This window comes from Meriones unguiculatus, chromosome 7, assembly GCF_030254825.1.
Source record: "Meriones unguiculatus strain TT.TT164.6M chromosome 7, Bangor_MerUng_6.1, whole genome shotgun sequence".
In the NCBI taxonomy this organism is placed as follows: Eukaryota; Metazoa; Chordata; class Mammalia; order Rodentia; family Muridae; genus Meriones; species Meriones unguiculatus.
The window spans coordinates 94,083,195-94,107,569 of NC_083355.1; the positions used below are offsets into that span (position 1 = coordinate 94,083,195).

Genomic DNA, 24,375 nt, shown 5'->3' on the forward strand with positions numbered 1-24,375 from the left:
TAAAAACTCTGTGCACCCCTAGTGCTTCTGCTTCTCTACCGAAGTCGGACCTGCTAGAAAATTAAACCCACTTCAGCGAGTGACAACAGATTCTCAGGGAAGTAGCAAAGCATGAGGCCACCTAGAATACAGATGACTATAAACTGCACAGGGTGCAACCTGATCCCTTTAAAGCAGATTTCTTTAACATGTATATGCACACACGTGTACTCTGAACATTTGAAGGTCAAAAGAAAACATACGGGAGTCAGTTCTAGCCTTCTACCATGTGGGGCCTCAAGATCAAACTCTTGAAACTTGGTGGCAAGCACTACCCAGAACCATCTCTCCAGCCCCAAAGCAGGTTAAACACTGCTGTTACTAAAGTTTTAGGCACAGTAATTCTTCCCGTGGAGGCTTGTACTGTGCATAACAGGGTATTTACCAACATACTCCCAAGTTTGGCAATAAAAAGTGCCTTCAGACATTGCCAAATGTTTCCTGCAACCCAAACTGCCTCCGGCTAAGAAGTACAGTGTTGGACTAGAGCAGGCTGGGCACAGTGTGTATCACCTGTTTTCCTACCACCTCACCCACTTGTCTCGAGTGTAGAACTACAGTCACAGACCATTATGCTCTTTTTCTACAGATGAACGTGGGCCCACAGAATAAGGGGCTCTCCCCAGCACTGGACTGTCAGCATTAGAGCTGGGGCAGAAAGTCAGGTATTCTGTCTCTTGGACTAGTGCTATTAACCATACACTCCTGCCTTGCTGTCACACTAACGTGATGTGTTGACAGGCTGCTGACAGTTATAGATGCAGACAGGACACTGAACAGCAATGTGCACTAAGTAACCAGATGGGAAAGAGAAGCACCAAGAGTGTAACAGTTTTATTAGTTTAGGCGTATCAGGAAGATCCAGTTCAGGGAGGCACAGGGCAGAATGGAACAGTGCTGCTGTCCCCAGCAGGCCAGGTGAGGAGTGGAACCTATGTGAAGATATCTGAGTGGAAGTGCTGCCACATCAGCTCAGGTGAGACTTGTGGCTGCTTCTGGTGAAATGATTTTGGCCCAAAAGAAGAGTGGTCCAGTACTGGTGAATCTGAGTTCCGTATAAGACTGAATCTGAGACAGAAGCAGAGGACAAGCTGAAGCAGATGGCTTGCCACCTGGACAGTGTGCAGGTGAGAGAGAGGGGGACTAAGTCGTAAACAGAAAGTTGACACGGACAACAGCTGGGTACTGGCTGGAGATACACAATGTCTAGGAAGTGCCTGTCATAAATGTGTAGCCCTGTGCCTTGAGAATTTGAGTCTGGTTTCCAGCATGTCCTGAGCAACACAGGTATCCATTCCTGAGGTCCTAAGAGTCAGTTGCGTTCTGTCCTGATGTCCTTTAGAGCAGAAACGTGATATCCAACACCAGGTTCTGGGTCACAACAGCTGAGAGGAATGAAATGACACAGGAATGTCACAACCATCCTGAGACACCTCTAGCTCTTAGTCCAGATGTCCCTCTGAAGCAGTCACTTTCTCTTACCCAGGATGGGCTCCCACCTCTCTGCGAGCACCAGGTGCAGAACATCTTCCTTGTGAGGCGGAGCCTTACTACTGGCCTTGAGATAATGTCCCTTGGACATATCAGTTTGAAGACAGATGTGCTCAGATGCTAGTTTCTGTCCCTAAACCAGCAGACACCACCTGTGAATGACAGGCTCAAAGTGGCAGAATGCTGTGACTCTCTGTTTTCATAGGCAGAAAAATAAGAAGTGAGGCAGGTTTCAGGGTTTAGTTCTTCCATCGAATTTGCTGTGAAAAAAAGCAGACAGCAAAAGTGTGGTCAGTTTTCACTTATCACTACAATGAGGGAGAGGAAATGGAATAAGGATTGAATTGGGGGTTGTTGAATTTTGTTGTCTGTTTGGGGCAGGCTAGCCTGGAGCTCAAGTGTATATCACAGGCTAACCTCATACTCCTGATGTCCAAGTATAAGGGATTGTAGACACGTACCAGTAAAGAGTCATTTTCTGACTCTGTGACACATGCTCCTGTGTTAAGGACAGAGGTCAACTCAGGTCTCTTCAGATGCTATCTACCTTATTTTGTGAAACAGGCTCTTTAGTAACCTGGAACTTGCCAACTGGGCTAGGCTAGCTGGCTGGTCAATGAGCCCTAGGGATCCGCCCACCTCTGCCTCCCTCATGCTGGGATTTCAAGCACATGGCATCATGTCCAGCCTTTATGTGGGTGCTGGGGACTGGCCTCAGATACTTGTGTGTGCCTGGCTAGCACTTTATTAATTAAATGAGCTCCCGGGCCCCAAGAAGACTTTTCTTTTTAGTATGTGACTAAATACTTGCTCTGTATCTTATAGACTGCCTGTTTAGAGCATTAATCTGGGTTCACCCTCCTTAGTGCTGAGATTCACTACTAGGTGACCAAGCACAGGTATCAAGCACCTAATAGTAAGTTCCATGCTAATGAAAAGCTCAGTGATTTCTTATTCTGAGAGATAACCAGCCGGACTTTCCAAATAGCTAATTCTATGTCATTCTCTTATTTCCCAACAGGCTGGTCACAACCATGTCCTAGAGGCACCACACAGCCTGGAGACTGAGTCTGTGCTCTGTAGTTCCGGCTGTTGGCTAGGTTTAATAATGATTAGTTCATCACAGTTAAGCTTCAGGCTGGGTTCTTCTGGTTACTTTTCTATCACTTCACATCTCAAGAGTGACTTCTGCTCTCAAAATCGTCCTTTTGCCACTTTAGCCACAGGTGAGTGCTGTATCCACGTGTCCCAGCTAAGCGCATCCACCTTGGTCTTGGGAACATACACAAGGCTACCTTGTGAGCGGTCCCCTAAGCTCACCGGAGGGTGAGTGGAGCTGCTTACCACGCTGCTAAGAACGCTGTCGATTTTCTCTTCCTCAGCAGATCCTTTGTCTACTTTGCTCCTGTATGCAAGCAGCTGCTGACGATCCTTCAGGTCTCGGCAGGTCTGTACACCAAAACACAATCAAATCCCTACTCAGCCTTCTCTAGGAAGGGCTTACTCTTTCTGCCACTTTTCTTTGCCCCTGGGCTCAAGGAAAGGACAACAGATTAGAGTAAGATGATGTGTATAAAGCACCCAGAGCTCCATGCTGGACAGAGAGCCACAGAGCTCATATAGCTTGATTCAGGTTTTTTTTTTTTTTTTTTTAAAGATTTATTTATTTATTATGTATACAATGATCTGCCTGCACATGTGCCTGCATGCCAGAAGAGGGCACCAAATATCATTGTGAGCCACCATGTGCTTGCTGGGCGTTGAACTCAGGACCTCTGGAAGAAAAGCCAGCGCTCTTAACCTCTGAGCCATCTCTTCAGCCCTAGCTTGAGTCAGTTTAATGACTCCAAATGTAAACTAAAAGCTGAGGATTCAGTCTGAAAGACTGGGAAAACAATACAGGAGTGTTGGTCTCCAAACCAATTCTTACCAGACTATTTTGTCCATTCAGTCAAAACCACTGGAACATTTCAGGATCCAGGGCTAATGTTCCATCCCTGACTACCCACCCAGGACCTAACTCGGAGTTCTCACTTCTCGGGGACTCACATCAATGACAACATCATGGCACTTGAACTTAGTGGCTAAGTTCAACTTTGTGTCCACATCTTCCACCAGATTGACATATTCCTGTAATATCTGTAGGAAAAGGGACTCTGGTTAATGACAGAAACACAGGGCTCCCTAAGTAGAAAAATTAAGTTCTAAGGAAGAGAGAATTCAACACTTGATGTCTGCAAGTGCCACTATGACCCATGGTTTTGCAGTGGGAAATGAGGTGATGCTTGGAGCACATCCCTGACACCTCAGAAGAAAAGGGAACAGCAGGCCTCCTTACCCTGAAGCCAGATACACAGGCCACAGTGCTCTAGAGTGGTCAGGGCATGCCTAGTGCCCTTCCATGTCCTTGCCTACAAGGACTCCTCTGAATCATCTGAACAGTGAACAGGTCTTCATATGACTAGCCACTACAGTTGCTCCTCAAGGAGGGTCTGAGGTTACTTGTGAAGAGAATGTTCCTCCTACCCTTTTCAAGCTCAGGGCCCAGCAGCCACTAAGAACTTCCACTAAGAAAATGACCAAAGCTCAGGTCCCTATCACTGGCTCTTTCTCAGAGCCATTACCTGAACAGGGGCACTGTTCTTGTGCAAAATCTCCACAACTCGATGGAAACCAATGGGTGCTCTCTTCTTGGTGTAACCCAGCCAGTTCTGAAAGAAAGGACAGCAGGTATTTTGAGATGACCTTGGTTCAATTCCCAGCACCCACATGATGACTCACTACCATCTACAGCTCCAGTTCTAGGGGACAAAATGCCTCTTCTGACCACCCTAGACATGCAGGCCGATGTGCGTGCACATAAAATAAATCTTAAATTCCTAAATTTCAAGATAAATAATTACACTTCTTGAGATGTAATACTTATGAGGCAAATGCTTGAATATTAAAGAGAAAGTATTGTATAAGTTTACTTTCAAATGGTTCTAAAAATGTGTATAAAAACAAAAAGCTAAATAATACAGTAAAATGTACTGTAGGTAGAAATAGTTGCTATTGCACTCTTTCAGATATTCTTTACATTTAAAATTTTGGAAACAGACACTGGAAAAAGATTCACTGGCCCAGCACTTACAGACCTACGAAGGCCTTCTTTCTCCAGAGGCCTCCAAAGCACCAGTGTCAGGACACCCACCTTTGTGGTGAAGAGGGCGTCGACATCATTCCAGGCTCGAAGCTTGGCACGAGCAGCCAAGGCTGTCAGCACATACTGTTTGTCCGGGATCTGAAGAGCAGAAACCAGGAAAAAGTAACATGAGAAATAGAAATGCTTTAAAATGTGAAAAAAGCATATGTATTTGCTGACAGTGATCCTGTCCCTTAAAAGCAAGAAATTTTGCAGGTCATCAAAACCCCCTTGTCTTCAAAGTTCCATGCTGCTGTACCTCGTAACAGTAACTTTCTCTCTCACTTCACATAGACTCCTAACCTTCTATGTTAACCCTGGATATAAAAGCCTCAGTGCACAGGGTTTCTAAGAACCATCCACTCCATGTAGCACTGATTCCACTTAACAAGACAATGCAATGCTACCTTGAATGTCTTCTTCAGGTTGACGGGACTGCTGAAGGTCCCCTAGGATAAAACGTGAGAAGAAACTTCAGTGAAACCACCAAATCCTGTTCTTTTCTATAACAGTGTAAACTGTGAACCATTTAAACCCAGAAATCAATTTATACGAAAGTCTGCATTTGGTCTCATGAAATACCACACAATCTACTTTATCAGGAAGAAGACGAGTGAGTACGGTGCCTTTTCGATTTTTCTGTTAATCCAACTGAGAGAATAGCACACTTGTGAGGGTTAAGTCAAGTCCAAACTTTTAGAGAAAAAGGGACTAGAGAAGTGACTCAGTGGTTAAGAGCACTGGCTGCTCTTGCAGAAGATTTGGCTACAACTCTCAGCATACACATGGCAGCTCACAACTATCTGTAATTGCAGTCACGGGGGACCAGACACCCTGTTTGGCTGACATGGGTACCAGGCATGTACTGGCACCCAGTCATACATGCAGGAAAAACACCCACACACACGCCTTTAATCCTAGCACTTGGGAGGCAGAGACAGGCAGATCTCTGTGAGTTCAAGGGTAGCATGGTCTACAGAGCAAGTTCCAAGATAGCCAGGGTTATACAGAGAAACCCTGTCTCAAAAAACCAAAACCAAACAAGCAAAACAAACAAGCAAATAATAACACCCATACACATAAAATGTTTTTTTTTTGTGTGTGGTTGTTGTTTGTTTTTTTGTAATTAGAGAGCTTTCCACAGCTACCTGACACAGCTCTTCTTCATGTTTCTGCTAAGGGAGCCAGCACCCAAGACCCTGGGTGCCCTGCTAGCGTGCCAGCCACATACGGCCACACAAACCCATAAACCTTTGACCCTCTTGGCTCACTCTTGCTGAGGGCCTGAAACGTTTATGGATGATTTCTGAAGACTACACAAGCCCACTGACAATACCTCACAATACTGGATTTGAAATGCTCCGTTCTTACTCCGCCTGTACCTCGGACTCCGTGTAGTGATAGAAGCAGGCGTAGAAGAGTGTCGTGACTAGCGGCATGTTGAGGATAGAAGCTTTACGGGGGTGCTTTCGGAAGATCTCAGTCTGCCCTGCAGACTCTAGATGTCGGTCATTTGCCTGTGGTGGAGTGAGCCAAAGGAAAAAAGGAACAATGTCCACAGGGAGACAGGGAGAAAATCTGAACTACTCAGCAGTTCTGTTTTCCACCCCAGGAGTGAAGCAAAGAAAGCAAAGCATAGAAATTGCTTAGGAAATCCTGGAGAAATCTAAAATCCATAAACAGATCACAGATTTTAAATTTAATAAGATACTTCAACAGCTCAGCTTGGTGTTACATGCTTGTAATCCCAGCACTTGAAAGAGGGAAGCAGTAAGGTCAGGAGTTCATGGCCTCATTACATAGTGAGTTCTAGGCCAGCCTGGGCTCTATGGGAGCCTGTCTCAAAACAAAAAGGAAAAAGAAAGCAAAGAAACAAAGAAAGCAAGGAGGGAAGAAAGAAAAGAAAGGAGGGAAGGAGGAAAAGGAGAAATTTCACAATTTGGAATAAGGAAAAATAGTAAATTCTTCTAGGCTAGCAGCAGGTAAGAGGGAAAAGGATGCTTAAGGACAATCAAGAAAAACTCAGACAGGAAGTAAAGGCTGTGCCAGAAAATGACACGTGCAGAGCAAAGGAGCGGTCTAGATGCTAAATGACGAGCCTGGGCAGAGATGGGATCTAACCTCAATGATGATCTGGCGTTCCAGGAGCGTGTAATGGTCTTGGACGTGTGCAGAATCTTCTGCTGAAAATGGCAAACTGGTAAAGGGCCACAAGTTAGTACCCTTTTCTATGTGAAAACCAAACAACCCCACCTAAACCAAATGTTCACTAACACATTCCAAGGCTCACGATTTCCAACAAGTCTGATCTCAGTGCACCTGCTCAGGGTCCTTTAAGACAGAAAAGCAGAAAACAGAGGAGGCTTTGGCCTGGATGTTGTATCTGAGGTTTGCCGACTGGAGCTGGGGTGGAGTTCAGTTGATACAGTGCTTGCCTATCATGCACGAAGCCTCAGGTTCAATTGCCAACTGCATAGACCAGGTGAGGCGGTATATGCCTATTACTCTAGCTTCCCAAGGTGGAGACATGAGAAGCAGAATATCAAGGCCATACTTGGCTACAGAGGGAACTTGAGGCCAGCCTGAGCTATATGATACTCTGTTTCAAAAGAGAGGTACTGAGACTTTGAAAACTCAAAAGGGATCTCCTCAAAGTCCACAAAATGCACAGTTGTAAGTGAATTTGCTGTGGAGTAAGACTCAGCTTACTTATTCATTAGATATTTGGTGAGTGGGTCACAGGGCTACCGAGCCCAGACAACCACCCATCAGACTATTCATCAATGATGCCTGTTCCTCTACTCACTGCAGAAAGAATTCTGAAATCAATTACACTGATCGAGGCAAGTGTGAACCACAGCCTTCAATGTGGTAACATTACAAGTAGGCATTTCAGAGTCAAGCAAACTCTAAACATAACCTGGGAAATCCTTCCATGAGGAATGGCTGAAATAACTGTGAATGCTGAACCTTGAGAATCAGGGAATACTGGGAGGCTACATACTTATGTGGCTAGACACCAAGAAGCACATTTCAGCTTGACATAAGGACGTGCTTTCCTATGATGAAGGCAGGCCAACAAGATGATGAGTCACTGCTGGAAGCAGTGAGCATCCCATTAGCAGAGCAGTTAACATCTGGGGCTTGCGCTTGGATGAAAACAGCACTACAGCAGCAGTCCTGAGGCTTGGGGCTTCAGGACCCCTAACAAGAAGAAATACTCAAGCTCGATGAAGAGCTGTCACCTCAAAAAATTTAACATAATTTTTATTATGTTAAATCACAGAGAGTTTATCATTGGGGCTGGAGAGATGGCTCAGGAGCTAAGAGCAACAGTTGCTCTTCCAGAGGTCCTGCGTTCAATTCCCAGCACCCACACAGCAGCTCACAGCTGTCTGTAGCTCCAGTTCCAGGGGATCTGACACCCTCACATGACATACATGCAGGCAAAACACCAATACATATACAATAAATAAGCCATTGAAAAAAATCACCAAATTTATTGCCAAAAGGAGGGGATATGTGAGAACAAAGGCCCAGGACAAAGACAGTCCTGATTCAGTATGTTTAGCTTTAGGGAAGGGCCTATGTGGCTCCCTTGTCTCAGGTCTCCTCCAATCAGTGAAAACTCCACTGGAGACTGCTGTTTCCGAGCCACTGAGGGAGACGACCTTCAAACAGTGCCCATGTGATTCGTCCTTAGCCTTCCCTTCTGAACCATCCATTCCATCCTCCTTTTCTTACAGCTACACAGAACTACTTTCCCCCATACTTACCCAATGCAAGTCTTAAGAAATTCTTTTCGTTTTTCAGGGTCCTGAATGTTCAAATGCTCTCGATAATGGGATAGCTACCAAAAAAAAAAAAAAAAAAAAGCAAGAGAGAATTTTGAGTTATCACATCTCTTTAAAAGAGAGAGGGAGCTGGGCTATCACTCAGAGCTATAGTACTTGTCTAAGCACACATATGCGTATACACATATGTACACAGAAAAGCAAAGAGGGGGAGAGAACACTGAGAGGATGTGTGTGTGTGGTATGTATGTACTTGCCTGTGTCTGTGTATGTGTAAGAGCCAGAGGCCAGTATCTGGCTCTTTATTGCTCTCCACATTATCTCATTATGAGTGTATTTTCAGTCTGTGCATGTGCTTGAGTGCAGGTGCCTGAGGAGCCAGGACATCAGATGCCCTGGAGCTGGAGTTACAGGTGGTTATGAGCTGCCTGATGTATGTGCTGGGAACAGAATCCTAGTCCCCTGCAAGAGCAGTGCACACTCTAAACTGCTGAGCCATCTCTTCAGTCCATTCCCCTTCTCTTCTGAGCCATGGTCTCTCACTGCACCTGAAGCCAGACTACCTGGCCAGCAAGTGTCTGGCATCCTTTGTCTCCACTGCCTCAGCACTGGGCTTACAGATGAATCCCTACTGCACACAAACCTTACATGGATCCTGGGAATCCAAACTAAGGGTGTCATACTTTCACAGCAAGCACTTTAGCCACTGAATCATCTTCCTAGCTTGTAAAAGTAGAATTTCTATGCTCTAAAACCCCAAATTCCTTACTCTCAGAGTCCTCCTGTACTATAGATAGTTATGTGCGTGCTTAGGGAGTAAGCTGAGCAGAGTGTCACTTCCTAGGTGCCCGTTTTCTAGATCTCATCAACAAAGAAAAGAAAACAACTTCAGCAGGAGAGCTTGGCATCTAGGCTGGGTTTTGACTTAGATGCCTGGTAAATAGATTCCCAATAGAAACAAATGCCACACTTACCGCCAGCTCTTCTGTTCTATCCAGGAACCTGGGGAAAAGCAGAAGGGAGTGAGAGAGTTTAATCTACCGAGGTGTGACATTTTCTCTCATAAGAGACAAGCTCTAGAAGAAACATAGTTCTGCTCATCTCCTACATACTGAGGTAAGCCCTACTCTTACATTTCTGTCAAAACAACCTTGGTAACAGGCACTCTACACAATTCTTCATTCCATTCATATATAGAGTATAATGCAGCAGGTCTTCTGTTTCCTCCGTATTCTGAATAGGCCATAATTAACACCATTGCCTTGACATGGAAGGGATGCTTCTGTGAGCATGTCTTCTTTGGCAGATTCCTTCTGACCTAACCAGGTAAACTGCTTTCCCATGCCAGTCTGTGGGGCAGATCATCACTGTTCTGGCCACAGGGTAAATGAGTTTCTCTGGGCCACAAAACCTAAGCAGAGGTTTTCACACCTTCTCTGACACTGAGGAAAGGATAAAACATGCATACAGTTTATTCCAAGAGGAAGAAATCATCCCCATTTACTGCAACGAAACAGAGGAAAAAAGACGGCCACCAAGCAGACAGTCCACCTCTCACCTAGCCTCCCAATGCAACCCAAATCCTAATGCTTTGATGATCCTCCCTGGAAAACAATAGCTCCTTCTTTTTCTAATGTACTCACTTGCAACACTTGAACAAGAGGAGGGCATCTATAATCGAGGGTTTGTTGGAAGTTGGTATGATGCTTTTATTTTGATGCAATTACTGGCTCTCAAGATCTGGTTATTGCCTGCATATACCTATCTTTGTTGTGTAACCTGTCTGACTGGATGATTAAATGGCCTATACCTGGGCAAGGCAGAGTGGGGTAGGCATGGCTAAGGTTCCAGGGCTTCTGAGGACAGGAGAATAACGGGAGACAGGCGAATGGGAAGAGAGGAGGAAGAGGACGCTATGATGGGTTAGCATGGGGAAGAAACCATGTGGGCCAGGAGGAAGGAAGCCAAGGATGGCATGAATGAAAAAAACACCAAATATAAGCAAGTATTCATAAGATTATGGATGGAAGGTAGCCCAGATATTATTATATCATGGATAGAAGGTAGCTCAGAGGTTATTGAGATAGCATAGACTGAAAAATCTGCCCAGCCCAAGGTAAATAGGCAATTATAAAACCTAACAGGTGTTTGTGGCTTATTATTTGTGACAGTGTGTTAAATAACACCACCATAACAAAGATAGGGCTAATAATAAATAATATATAGCCTAACAGCCCATTTTTTATTTACAAGAAGGATTTTATAAGAAAATGCTTAGCAAACACTGATTAATACAACACATTAATGGTAGCTAATACTTCAGTTTTCATTACCCTATGCAGTAGACATCACCACCTCCATTTTACAGGAGGAAAAGCCCACTCTCAGCAAGTCTAGTGACTTGCTCAAGGTAACAGAGTAACAAGTAACAACCATATGCAGTCCAGGTGTGTTTGACTGTGGGGTCTTGTTTTTAACACCCTGCCATTCCACCAGACTGCATGGTCTTTTAACTGTCCCAACACATTTCAAGATCTTGTTTTTTCTAGGTGTTTCTGGAAAAGGACAGTGTTTTCAATTTGTTTGCAACCCCCAGATGCTCGGAAAATGAACCTGGTAAACTTCATAGACCCGAAGCCCAGTTCTTACCTGAAGAGATCTAAAAGCAGCTTTTGATCTCCTATTTCTTTAAGGAAATGAATGAGATGCCTCAGGGCGACCTGGCGTACCTCCAGCTCTCGGAAAAGGATTTCTGGCATGCAGGAAAAAGTAAGGTGGAGAAAGAAGTAAAGCTTCCTAGCACTTAAGCCTGAGACTGGCCTCTCCACTCACAAAGCCCAACCATCATCTGCTGTATGCCCAACAAAAGCGAAGGATGGTTTCCTCCTGGTCTCAGCCCACCATCATTAATAGCCTCTATGCTCTAGGGTGACAGTTCTCAACCTTCCCAATGCTGCATCCCTTTAATAAAGTCCATGTTGTGGTGACCCCAACCATAAAGTTATTTATTACTTCATAACTGTAATTTTGCCACTGTTATGAATTGTAATGTAGATATATGATATGCAGGATATGTGATATGTGACCGTTGTGAAGGAATCATTCAATCCCCAGAGAGGTCATGACCCACAGGTTGAGAACCACTGCTCTAGAGCAATACATAGCCCACTCAGTCAGCCTTTCAGGGATTTCTCAATTCCTCAAACACATAGCCCATGTGTTCCCCACGAAGAGAGAGGAGACTAATACAGCCCCCACCATAAAGGCTGCCCTTAAGAGATGTGATGTGTGCTCTCAGAGTCCAGGCCACCCCAGCTTTCTCTGAACCAGACTTGATGCTGGTGAATTCTGCTACAAAAGCCACATGCACTGCTGAGTGAAGACTTCCTTCAAACCATGCTCACCTTTGCTCAGGGTCCTCTTCAGGAAGATCAGAACCTAGAAAACAAGAGACAAAGACTATGCATCCTCTTACAAAGGCTGCCCTCACCAGCCATGTCTAGGAATGAGGCCAGTGACCTGTTAGGGATCACTGTAGGCAGACACACCCTCTCTGTGGGGCAGAAAGAAAGGTTGGGCTTCTGGAATTGAGCTGTGTCCTTGGTGTCCACTTGGGCTGAAAGGCTCCACCCCCATCCGCTGAGAAACTACTGTCTACACAGTTTCGCTGCCATAATACTTTGCACAATATAGAGCAACCAGCCTTCTGTTTTCTAGTTCCAATGAGCAGTTCCACACAGAATACACGTACCTCCCCCCTCACCCCCCAGCCAGGAGCACAGCTTTCTGAGGGTCCTATGCCTCAGAGAGAAAGCCAGGCTCTTGCCATGCAACGCAAACGGTGAAGTCAGTTTTGACTGAATTTTCAAACCTCATACTCACTGCAGTGATGACGTTCCCGTCATGCATGCTCACTGCTTCCTCTAGGAGTTGCAGCTTGTCTTGCAAGGAGCGGAATCGCTCTAGGGAACAGACCTGCAGAGAGGAACACAAAGAGTGTGTGAGGAAGACCACTGCCTTTATCCCTTTGTCACTGGATAGTGAGGGAAGGGCAACAAGGAAAGGAAGCATTCAGAGAGAACCACTGTATTAAACACTGATCTCTGTGCTCCGTGAGCCTGAAGGTCCCACCATTCCCTATCCAGTTCAATGTGACGCCCTGAAGGACCCTGATGTCTTCAAGTCTTGACTAAGCCAACACATTATCATTTATTTTTTCTTCATATATAGTTTTATATAATAAAACCTACCCTATGCAAGTGTATAGCTCAGCTTTGAAAGTGCCTGCACCCTAGTAACCATTACACTAAGACAGAGAAACAGAACTCTGCTGTCACCCTTAAATAGGCCCTTTGTCCACGTTGACAGTAATAGCCCTCCTGTTCCTGGCCCACCAACCACTCATCTCCCAGTTACTGCGGTTCTGTCTTTCCTAGAGTTTCACACAAGAAAGAATGTCACTAAATAATCGAGTTTCAAAAAATAAAAAAATACTCCCAAACTTCAATGAAAAATAAAGTTTTCTTTTCAACAGTGCTAAGATTGGGATCTATTAAAAAAAAAAAATAACCCAATACTTATCCCACACCACAGAAAGGGTCTCCACTCAGCACCCAGGCTGGCCTCACACTTGCCAAGTATCCCAGGGTGGCGTTACACTTCCTGTTTTCCTGCCTCAGCCTCACCAAGTGCTGGGATTACAGCATGCTCTACCACACACAGCTACTCTCATCCACTGTGGTTTTGCCCCTATGCTGGCAAAGCAACTCCCCAGAGGAGCAAAACTTTTGCAGGTGGCTCTAACTGTGGTGGATTTGCTACTCCTGAACACCAGTCCATTTCAGAAATGGGAAGTAGAAAGGATGTCATAAATCCTTCCTATGGGAACACGCTACCCACCTTGCCAAAGAAGCCTATAAGAGTTTTCTCTTCAGTAGCCTTACCTTGCCCCTGCGGAGGCGCCGCACCGTATCACTGGGGCTCCAGTCATTGCTGTAATCCTGGAATATGAGCAACAGATGAACCATACGTTAAGGACTCAGCCTGGCTAGTGTACCAGCTCCATGCTTCAAATTCAGTATTTGCCCCTATGGAAGAAATACTCTGTGGAAAAGAATTGATTAAAAAAAAAATTAGCCCCCACCCCCTAAAAAAATCCTGGAATGGTCCTGTTTTGACTCAGGTCTTGGTTTCAATTTCTAAAGAAACTAGAGCAAGGGTGGCACAGACGGTAGGAGGCTGAGACCAATAACAAAACAGAACCTTCGGCCTACTGGCTCAGGCCTCTAAACTCTCTATGCAACCAGTAGCACCTGAGGCCCCAGGTCAGTATCATCTGCCAAGAAAAGGAAAGACATTTGATGCAGAGCCCCCTTTTGATCTTAGAATATAGTTTCTTAGCCAGGTAGTGGTGGTGGTGGTGGCGGTGGCGCTGCACGCCTTTAATCCCAGCACTCAGAGGCAGGCAGATTGCTCTGAGTTCAAGGCCAGCCTGGTCTACAAAGTCCAAGACAGCCAAGGAAACCGTGTCTCAAAGAACCTTAAAAACAAAACAAAACAAAAAACCTCTTCCCTCTGAATCAGTTTTCTTGTTTAGAATGTTTCATGGAATCTGTGTCAGTAAATACAGATTTTGAGTCCAAGTTCTATCCTTTCCTGGCTGTGAGAATACAACTAATGTCTACAGTTGAAAGACCAGTTTTCTTGCTATAAAAGGGGTCACGTGCCGCATAACGACACTTTGGACAATGCATTTAAAATGACAGTCCCATAGATTTAAGTGGAGCTGGAAGTTTCCTGTTGTCAAGTAGTGTGTGCACAGCACGTTTCTGTGTTATACAGTCATGTGCATGAGCCACCGCATACACACCTGGGGCCAAAGGAGGATGTCCTGCCCTATCAACTCTCCACATACTCTCTTAAGACAGGGTCTCCCCGTGAACCTGGAGCTTGCTGCTTTTCAGCTATGCTGATGGCAGCAGAACTCAGCAACCTTCCTGTCCCGGCCCCTTGCAGCATTGAGGTTACAGAAACATGCAGTCATGCCTGGCCTTTCGTGAGGACACTGAGATGCAAACACAGGTCCTCATGCCTGTGCAACAAGCACTCATTAGCCACTGGGCTGTCTCCCCAGCCCCTTACCTAGTATTTGTGCTCCACCTTTTCTATATTTAGATACACAAACACAGGTTATTATGTCCCCCCGGTACAGGAACAAGCAACCGTAGAATATAGGCTATCACATCTAGATGTGTGTGACCACATCTCATGTTTGCGCAAAGATGAAGCTACCTCGCTGCGCACTTCTCAGAAAGGATCCCTGTCATTCAGTGACATGACTGTAACAGCTGCTCAGAGAGTTGGGAAAATTAAACGAGGTACTTGATGCTGTGTCACACCAACATTTAGATATAACTCAAGCTGCGCATGCGGGATCACAACAATCATCTCAGCACTCAAAAGAATGAGGCAGGGGAATTACTGTAAGTTTCAGACAAGCATGGACTATCTGGTGGGTACCAGGCTCCAGCGTGGACTACAGAGAAAGACCTACTTTAAAAAAAAAAAAAAAAAAGGCTGGTGACATGATTTTTCAGGAGGAGACACTTGCTGCCAAACCCAATGACCTAAGTTCAAGCTCCAGATCCCACATGATGGAAGAAGAGAACCAACTCCCACAAGTTGTCCTCTGAGCTCTACACTTACACCAGGCGAGTGCATACATGTGCACACACACCAAATGAATGAATGAATGAGTAAATCTAACTTTAAAAGTAAGTAATAGAGGGGTAAGGAAGAGAAATTCTGTAACTTACCCTGTATTCTCCCTTAGGTCTCCCTATCTCTGGAGCATAACTTTTGGCAGGTGTGTCTGATAGAGCTGAAAAGGAACCAGAAGCCAGTTGAGAAGGCATTGTACAGCCTGTGTCTTATCACTCTATCCTCTTCTGCATTTTCCTACATGCTATGCGTGTGCATGCCCAAGTATGTGTGTCAGTACGTACATGAGCATGTGTTTGCACATACACGTGTGGGGGTGTGCATGCCATACTAAGAGTGTGGCGGTCAGAGGACAACTCTGAGATCAGGTATCAGACCCAGGTCATCTAGCTGTGGTGGTTTGAATAAGAATGGCCCCACAGGCTCATATATTTGAATGCTTAAGTCACCAGGGAGTGGCACTGTTTAAAAGGATTAGAAGGTTTAAGAGGTGTGGCCTTGTTGGAGGAAGCGTATCGCTGGGGCAGGCTTTCAGGTTTCAAAAACCAGCCAAACCCAGAGTCAGTCTCTCTCTGTTTACAGATCAGGATGAAGTTCTTAGCTACTGCTCCTGCACCATCATGCTGCCATACTTCCTGCCATGATGATAATGGACTAAACCTCTGAAACTGTAAGCTCCCAATTAAATGCTTTCTCTTATAATAGTCACCTCCATCATGGCATCTTTTCACAGCAATTTAACACGGACTAAGACAGCAGCCTGTGTATAAATTCCTCTATACATTGAATCACCTCACCAGGAACTTTTTTTTTTTTTTTTTTAAACAAAACGAAAACATCTTTTGTCTCCTGGGGTACCATCATGGCCAAAGGTAAAGGTTCACTCTTTTCTGACCGCAGCCCCAGCAGTCATCCCCAACAATGGAGACTATGAGACTTCTACCTCCTCACTTAGTCCAGGCACTTTCTCTAGATTCAGAGGAAAGTTCTGAAATCTACTCATTCAATTACCATCTGTCCCCATGACTCTCGAGGCTGTATGCTAAATCAGCAATATCTCCCAGAGCAACTGAGAAAAGGGGCCGATGCTTACCATCAGAAAGGGACTGGAAACTGCCAGGTCTAGTTCTACCTGAGGGAAAGAACACAGCAGGAAAAAGCCAACAGTTCAAGTCAGACCACCCATACTTGGCTGAGGACATACAGCATAGAGCGCCTTACCATGCAATGTAGAAAAATACACTTGAAAAAGCTTTTATTCAGGGCTGGGGAGACTCAGAGATGAGAGCACTGGTGCTCTTCCAGAGGACTACAATTTGATTCCCAATACCCACACAATGGCTCACAACCATGTGTAACTCCAGTTCAAGGAGTCCAACATCCTTTTCCGGTCTCCATGGGTACCAGGCATACAACTGGTACCCAGATATATATGCAGGCAAGACAACCCAGACAGATAAAAATAAATACACTTAAAAATAAATAAAAGCTTTTATTCAACCTCAGAAATCTGATGAACTAGTAATGACGTATGTGTGGCGGGGGTGTGCAGAGAGAAATATTTTTAAGTGTGGTAAAATATACACTACATAAAATTTGCTGTTTTCATTATCTTTAAGTGCAGAATTCAGTGGCATGAAGTACATTCACACAATCACAACCACCGTGCAGTTCCAGACTTTCACCGTCCCTGAGACAGCCTGTAGGCAGTACCTCTCTATTCCTTCCAGCCCTGAGCAGACTGCCCTCCTACTCCCTGTCTCTAGGGGTCACACAGTGCTTGCTTCTGTTTACTGCACCCTGTATAATTCCCTAGGCTCTAGCCCTAAGATAACATGTATCTTTCACTCCCTGTCAGGACTAAGGAGCAGAGTCTATCCCAGTACACTCCATGTTCTGCTTATCCTTTTAGCCCACAGTACACGTAAACACTGTTTCAATCTCTTTGGCTTTTGAATAATGCTTCAAATGTTAGCATGTAAACACCTGCTCAAGCCCCTGCATTCGATTTTTTTTGATAAGTATCTAAAAGTGACACTAGTTCACATGCTAATCCTTTGCTCAACATTTTTTAGAAACTGCCACACTATCTTCCACAGTAGCTGCACAAGTACACATTCCCACAAAGGTTCCCAACAGGATGGAATAAAGTCTAAGCAAGAATTCTGACCTAGACAAATTTCAACGCCTAACATAGGTCTGCCAGTTTCATTCATGTTCTACAAATTCAGGCCAATGTCTGGGAAGTTCTCATTTCTTCCACTTCGAGTACTAAGCTGCCTGCTCAAATGAGAATTCTTTCACCGTCAATGAAAACATCAGCCTGAGCATGTTCCTGATGATGTCCCTGTCCGTTACCCATCACTCTTTACCTCTAAAGAAGCTGCTCAAGGAGTAGGTGGAAGCAGGTTTGGGCAGTTGTGTGTAGAAGCTGCTTCGGCCCTTTATCTGTTCACGTCCCTCAGGGGTTGACCCGCTATTCCCAGCAGTCTCTTTGATGGACCATGAGATACCTGCAGGGTGGCAAGAACTAAGTAAGCATCTTCCAAATCAGTGCTCGACACCCAATACTCAACAAACTCTCGTACTATTCAAGAGGCCCTGGTCCCCTGGACAGCAAGATGTCAGGAAAGGTATAATTATATAGGCTAATCATTAGAGAAATTGACAAAGGGATGAATAAATGGAAGGCAATCCAAACAACAAATCTACAAAAAGTTGCTCTGCCTCTATTTCTTGAGCAATTATGAAAATAACTTATTTAACGTATCATATGTATCTTAGGATGTGTTTCATTTTTTTTCTTTCTAGTTCATTTTTCTTTTGTTTGTTTGTTTGCTGTTGTTGTTTTCAGACAGGCATCCCTGGCTATTCTGGAACTTGCTTTGTAGACCAGGCTGTCCTCAAACTCAAGAGATCTGCCTGCCTCTGCCTCCCAAGTGCTGGGATTGAAAGCATGCACCACCATGCCCGGCCAATTTCTTTTTTTGTTTTTAAATCATGCTATACTACCTTCTAGATAAAACAAAACAAAACAAAACAAAACAAAACAAAACAAAAACCTTTTAATTAAAAACACTTTTAAAATCAGCTGGAAAAGTAGACAGAAGAGAATTAGAGTCTATGAAGAAATTTAGTGGTATTCTATAATTAAGAACCGATGGCTAAGGACTGGGGTTCTGTCCACCTGTTATGAGCATGTAAGTTAAGAGCCCCCAAACATGACCACGTGTGACCACCTTCAGCTGAGACTCAAAGGTTGAGCGCACATTCGATTCTCAACACACATACCCTCCCCAACAAAGCCCACTGAATGAGACCCTCTGGTGTAAAGCCTAGGAACCTGTAATTTTAACAGGCACCCATGAATCTGAAACAGCCGTGGAAGCATTCACTTCAGGACAGTAGGTCCAGGAGGCCACATAAACACTGGTGTTGTGTTTCTCCACCTGGCTCTGCCTGATGTTAACTTCCAGGCTGCAGCATCTGAGAATAGCTATTTCTGACCAGCACTGAGGAGACAGAGAGGTGCAGCCTTTATTACTGACAGGAACCCCTAATAGCTAACTCAGCTTACTTCCCACAGGCTCTCCAGTCCAGCTGACTCGTTCCAGGTCATCTTCATCGTCATCATCCACGAAGTCTCGAAGGCTGTTCACTGCCCGTTTGGATTCCTTTAACTGTGGAGGGACATGAAGCAGAGTAGTCTCGAGGTCCTCACTTCCCTCATGCCCACTGGTAACCAAGAAGGCTGAGCAGTGAGACTCAATGATGCCAATAACTACCTGTAGTCTAAATCCAGCCTAGAAATCAAACTGCACTATAGCAGTCCAGTGCAGGATTCAAAGCCACTCTTGAATTCTATCATATTCTAACTATGACTCATTTGCAAATCTGAGTAAATTTTATTCACTTCTCCAAAAATGCCTATTCCCCAACATATCATTTTTTTTCACAAACAAGTTATCAAGGCGTGGTGGTGTGTGCCTATGTTTCCAGCTGCCCGGAAGACAAAAGCAGGAAAATGGCTTGCGCCCAAGAACATAAGATTCTATCTCAAAAATAATAATGACATAAATTGGGTGTGGTGGGACATGCCTATAATCCAGCACTCATGATATAGAGGCAGCTATAATGAAAGAAAAAGAAAATTCGAAGAAAAAAAAAAAAAGACATGGTGGGTCCAGTAGCACATCTTTAAGCACTCATGAGACAGAGGCAAAGGCTGACAGATAGCTACAAGTTTAAGGCCACCTAGGGCTTTGTGGTGAGACATTGTGAAAGAAAGATGAGAAAAAGAAGGGAGAAAATGAAAAACCAAACAACAAAAAGCCAGGATCCTGTAAGATGACTCAGCAGGTGTCTTAGGGTTTCTGTTGCTGCGACAAAATAGCATGACCAAAAAGCTAGTTAGGGGAGGCAAGGTTTACCTGGCTTACACTTCCAGATCATAGCCCATCCCTGGAGGAAGTCAGGACAGGAACCCAGACAACACTGGAACCTGGAGGCAGGAGCTGCTGCAGAGGCATGGAGGGGTGCTGCTTACTGGCTGGCTCCTCCTGGCTTGCTCAGCCTGCTTTCTTATGGAACCCAGGACCACCAGCCCAGGGATGGTACCAGTCCGCCACGGGCTAGGCCCTCCTCTATTGATCACTAATTCGGAAAATGCCTTATAGCTGGATCTCATGTAGGCATTTCCTCAACTGAGGCTCCTTTCTCTCTCATGACTCTAACTTGTGACAAGCTGACACACAAAACCAGCCAGTACAGCAGGTAAAGGCATTTGCCATCAAGGAGTTCAATCTGCAGGACCCAATCTTCAGGAAGAACTGACTCCTGCAAGCTGTTCTCTGGCCTCCACATACAAACAATGGCACATGTGAACCCTCACATATAAATAAATAAAATAAAAATTCTTTAAAAGTGAAAAGGTGACAGAGGCAGGACTATCATAAGTTCAAGGTCTTCATACACTAACAAAGCAAATAGTAATAACAACAATAAATTAAGTCACATGAATAAAAGATTTGTGATCTTATTTAGTTATTTTTAATTTTTTTTTTCCCCTGAGACAGGGTTTCTCTGTGTAGCCTTGGGTATCCTGGAACTCACTCTATATACCAGGCTGGCCTTGAAGAACTTATAGAGAGTTGCCTGTCTCTGCCTCCCAAGTGCTGGGATTAAAGGCATGTGCCACTACCTACTGCCTGGCAGTTTGTGATTCTTTTTTTTTAAGGTAAAAGTAAGGGTAAAATCTTTCTGGCTTTTTTTTAGGGCTTCTCTCCACGAAGGTTGCTATAGCTTGTCTCTGTTCTTAATTTAGTGTGTGCATGTGTGTGTCATGTGTGTGTCATGTGTACGTGTGGGTGTGCCCATTCCACTGCACAGGAGGGGGCCACTGGGGTGCTGACTAGTTTTATGTCAACTTGACACAGGCTAGCGGCACCTGGGAAAAGAAACTTCAACTGAGAAAATGCCCCCACCAGACTGGCTCGTGGGCAGTGCCACCCTGGGCTGGTGGTCCCGGGTGCTGGAAGAAAGCAGGACGAACAAGCCAGTAAAGCAGCACTCCTCTGCCTCAGTTTGTGCCTCCAGGCTCCTGCTCTAACTTCCCTCAGGGATAGAGTCTAGCCAGAGAGTTGTAAGATGAAGTAAACGATTTCTTCCCCAAGTTGCTTCTCCTCATCTTATTTGGTCATCACAGCAAGAGAAACCTAACTAAGCATGACAACTTTACGGAGTCTGCTCTGGAGACTAAACTCAGGTCACCAGGATTGTGGCAAGCACCTTCGTACTGGCTGAGACATTTCAGGGGCCACTAATATAGTTCGGATTCTGAATGTCCCCAAAAGCCTATGTGTTATAAATTTGCTCTTTGGGGTAGCCCTGAGAGGAGGCTTTGAGAAGTGGAGCCTTGGGCCACTGGAAGGGTATTCTTAAGGAGGATTGTAGGACCCTGCCCTGTCCTGTTCCTCTTTGCTTTCTGGCCATGAGGGGAGCAGTTTTGCTCTATCGTGTGATTGCACCATGATGTGCTGTCTATCCTAGACCCAAATCAACAGGACTAACCAACCTGATCTAGAACCTTGAAAACTGAGCCAAAAGAAGGCTTTTCTCTGGATCAGCTGATTACCTGGGATATTGCATCTAACTGTAGAAAACTAACTAACATGCAGGCTTTTCTGAAGATCTTGACCTAACATTATGAGCCTACTAGAGATGAAAGAAACTTTACAGAGGCAGCCAAGAGCAAGGTATGACCCTTAGCACTTGTGTAAGCCTACCTGTGAGAGCTCATCATCTTCATCATCAAAAGTGAAAGCCTTGAACTTGGAGCTGTTCCAATATTCTTCCTCATCACCTTTTGTCCGGTTCATCTGCGGGGAAAGGAAGATAGGCACAGGTCCTTTTTTCAGATCTCTCCAAAAAGTGTTCCTCAACTAACAACCTCCAGAAATAAGGAATGTAGGAAGAGATTTGGTGGAACACCTGCCACATAAGTCACATCCTTGGGTTTCTAGCTCACCAAATCACGTTGGACATTTCAATTAGCCACTAACACCCATTCCTAAAACCTTCATTGTGTTCAAGTACTCAGGTGTTATGAGAACTATGCAAAGGACAAGTTTTATTCTTCCTGAAGGATCACGTTAGAGCTAGGGTACCCAAGTAAAGGGGATTCTATAAGAGAGGCAAATGTTCTAAGGAGTCATCATAATGTTGCTTAAAGCACAAAGATCAGCCAAAGCTCACCCCATAAGTGAATTCATGTATGAACCTACATTTACTGAGTGCCACTTCTGAGACATGCTTCTAAGCTCTGAGAACACTACAGTTGACTAGAGCCAACAAATGTCCCTCTTTTCCAGGATGTTCTTTAAGTGCTTGACAAAAATGAAGGGAAAATAATGACAAGAATCAAAATTATCAAGCCTGTACCATCAACTCATTATTTTATTAATCACTTGGCTAATTATAGGGCCAATTTTGGGGATTATGACCAAGAAAAGAAAATATATACAATTAGCCAAAGGATCCCAAATTCTTCTCATAACTACTCTAAAATTAGGTGTTGTTCTGGGAGAAAAAAAATAAAGTATTTCAAACTAAACTGGATGAGGGCGCAAACTGTGGTTTAACCCAAAAGGTAAATGGCTCTATCTTTAAGCCTTAAGAGAGATGCTATCTTGCCTTATTGGCTTTTAGTAAAGAATAAATAGTATTCAGAAAACCTAACAAAGCACTTAGCAGAAAATAAACAGGTAAGGTTATGTCCTTTCAGTATTTGATATCTCACTGACATGTCTTTTCTCCTCATCTGTAAAATGGGAATAGCAGGTACTACTCTCCCTTACAAGAATTAGAACTAAACTAGACAGTATATGCAAAGTGCTTACTGCTTGACAGAAAGGCAATGGCCACCATTAGCTTTGACTACTTAATCTTAATGGTACCTCAGGTAAAACTAGAGACATTTATTTTATTTTATTTTTTGCAGCGCTGGCAACTGAACTTAGGGCCTCACATATTTTAGGCAAGCGCTTTACCACTGAACTATATTCCCAGCCTCCAAAAAAAAAAAAAAACATTTAAAAAGCAATCTTAAAGATTAAGTGTCAGTGTGCTATGGGTCTTTTCTTATTGCCTTCCTCATATACAAGTATTTTAGGGAAGTCGGCTGAACAAATAAATACATGTAAGTGAATTAAAAGCAAAAGTCACAAAGTTGCTTTCCCTTGTAAGAAAGGAATATAGTACCTGTAATTTAAAAAAAAAAAAAAAAAAAAAAAAAAAGATTAAGTGTCATTCATTTGCCCTGAGAACAATTCTTAAAGGTAGAAAGGGAGGTCCGTGCCCCGCCTCCCCCCCAAAAAAAACCAGTATGAAACATCAAAACCACTAATCACTCCTTACTCCAAACTACAAATCCAGGTCTTCTGGTTCCTTGACTTCTCTCCCCCTGCACCACACTTTTGGAAAAACCAGACAGATCTTTACAGTGATACCAACAAATGATCAGAGAATGTGTCTAACAAACCTATTATTTCACGAGAGAATTTCTAGAACCTTTGGCCAGACAGAGTACAGCAGTGGCTACATATTATTCTGTATTTCTAGCGGCAAAAGATACCGTGATTTACTCGATCAGTAAAATGGTAACAATTTAGTAACTCTAAGAACGCACAAAGCAATCCAGTACAATGTTCGGAGTGACTAAAAGGGGGTTTCAATGTGATTTAAAATGCTTCGGAGATTTGCTCTTATCGTCACTTTTACACCGAGAGGCCGGAGAAGGGGAGAAGGGTAGGGTGACAGATGAGAGAGAACAGGAACAAGACGTAGGGAAAACAAACAGAAAGCTCCACAACCCTCGGGGCACTGTAGAAAACAGCTGCTAGAAGTTAGGCTAGGTTTGTACGGCGATGTTTGAGAACAGAAACCCGAGAAGCTGGACTACATACAAGAGGAACATACAGAAAGCCACACATCTACAGCAAACATAAAAGCCTGGAGGGCCCTTGAGAAAGGACATGCTTGTTCAGAACCAAAGAGTTCTCAACCAGCTGCTGAGGCTCACTGGAAGCCCCAGATCGGAGCACACACTGGCTCCCAAGAGCGTTCCCGACCAGAAGAATCGGGAGTGAGGCTTTCGGGATGCCTCAGAGAAGACAGGGAAAGAACAAGAATGCGGAGAGGGTGGGTTCAAGTAGACACGAGGCCTAGACAGGGACTTAGGACGCCCTCACCTCTTCCACACCGAGCCCTCTCTCTCAGGACAGCGCCAAGCTCAGCCGCCGGAGCAGCCTTTCTAAACAGGCTGTGCGGCATAGAGAACGGGCCGAAGGGGACTGTCCCGGGCTAGGCTGAAGAAGGTGAAAGGAGTTCTCGCAAAGCATTCTGGAAGTTGTAGTTTCTTGACCTCTGTCATCCTTTCGTTCTCCCGGTGGGCCGCGGGGCTTCTGCACTACCATTCCCAGAAATAATAGCGCATCGTGCTAGGTCATTTCCTTTACTTTCAGTGTGACCTTCCGCAGTTATCGGAAGGGTTGTTTAACAAGACTACAACTCCCATCAGGCTCAGTAGGGCCGTTTTAGGGCCCAAGGAAACAACGAAAGGAATATTTTGTGTCCCTGACGATGAGAATT

At 44.5% G+C, this 24,375-nt stretch overlaps 1 protein-coding gene across 2 annotated transcripts; it reads right to left on the reverse strand.

Moving 5' to 3' along the window:
* Positions 1-858: 858 nt before the first annotated feature.
* On the reverse strand, positions 859-24,135 carry Vipas39 (VPS33B interacting protein, apical-basolateral polarity regulator, spe-39 homolog). Of its 2 annotated transcripts, XR_002477006.2 has the most exons (21): positions 23,976-24,135; positions 21,513-21,605; positions 18,806-18,908; positions 17,601-17,741; positions 16,322-16,360; positions 15,324-15,388; positions 13,452-13,508; positions 12,391-12,483; positions 11,913-11,946; positions 11,158-11,260; positions 9,483-9,510; positions 8,491-8,564; positions 6,836-6,911; positions 6,097-6,231; positions 5,122-5,163; positions 4,724-4,813; positions 4,155-4,241; positions 3,580-3,669; positions 2,875-2,979; positions 1,522-1,790; positions 859-1,424 (listed from the first exon to the last, which is right to left on the reverse strand). XR_002477006.2 is itself a non-coding variant. In XM_021653227.2 (20 exons), the coding sequence occupies exons 2-20, from the start codon at positions 21,603-21,605 to the stop codon at positions 1,770-1,772; spliced, it is 1,476 nt and encodes a 491-aa protein (XP_021508902.1). In that variant the 5' UTR covers positions 23,976-24,135; the 3' UTR covers positions 859-1,769. The 2 variants fall into 2 exon arrangements, 1 of the variants encoding a protein (XP_021508902.1); XM_021653227.2 differs by having other exon boundaries at positions 859-1,790.
* Positions 24,136-24,375: the final 240 nt, after the last annotated feature.

What these genes read in the sequence shown, in the direction of transcription:
- Vipas39 (XM_021653227.2), bottom strand. Translation starts at nt 21,605, where the DNA reads ATGAACCGGACAAAAGGTGATGAGGAAGAATATTGGAACAGCTCCAAG. An exon ending in CTGCTTTTAGATCTCTTCAG is followed by an intron (nt 9,511 to 11,157) that starts GTAAGAACTGGG and finishes GCTTTTCCCCAG; the next exon opens with GTTCCTGGATAGAACAGAAG. An exon ending in ATAGAACAGAAGAGCTGGCG is followed by an intron (nt 8,565 to 9,482) that starts GTAAGTGTGGCA and finishes TTTTTTTGGTAG; the next exon opens with CTATCCCATTATCGAGAGCA.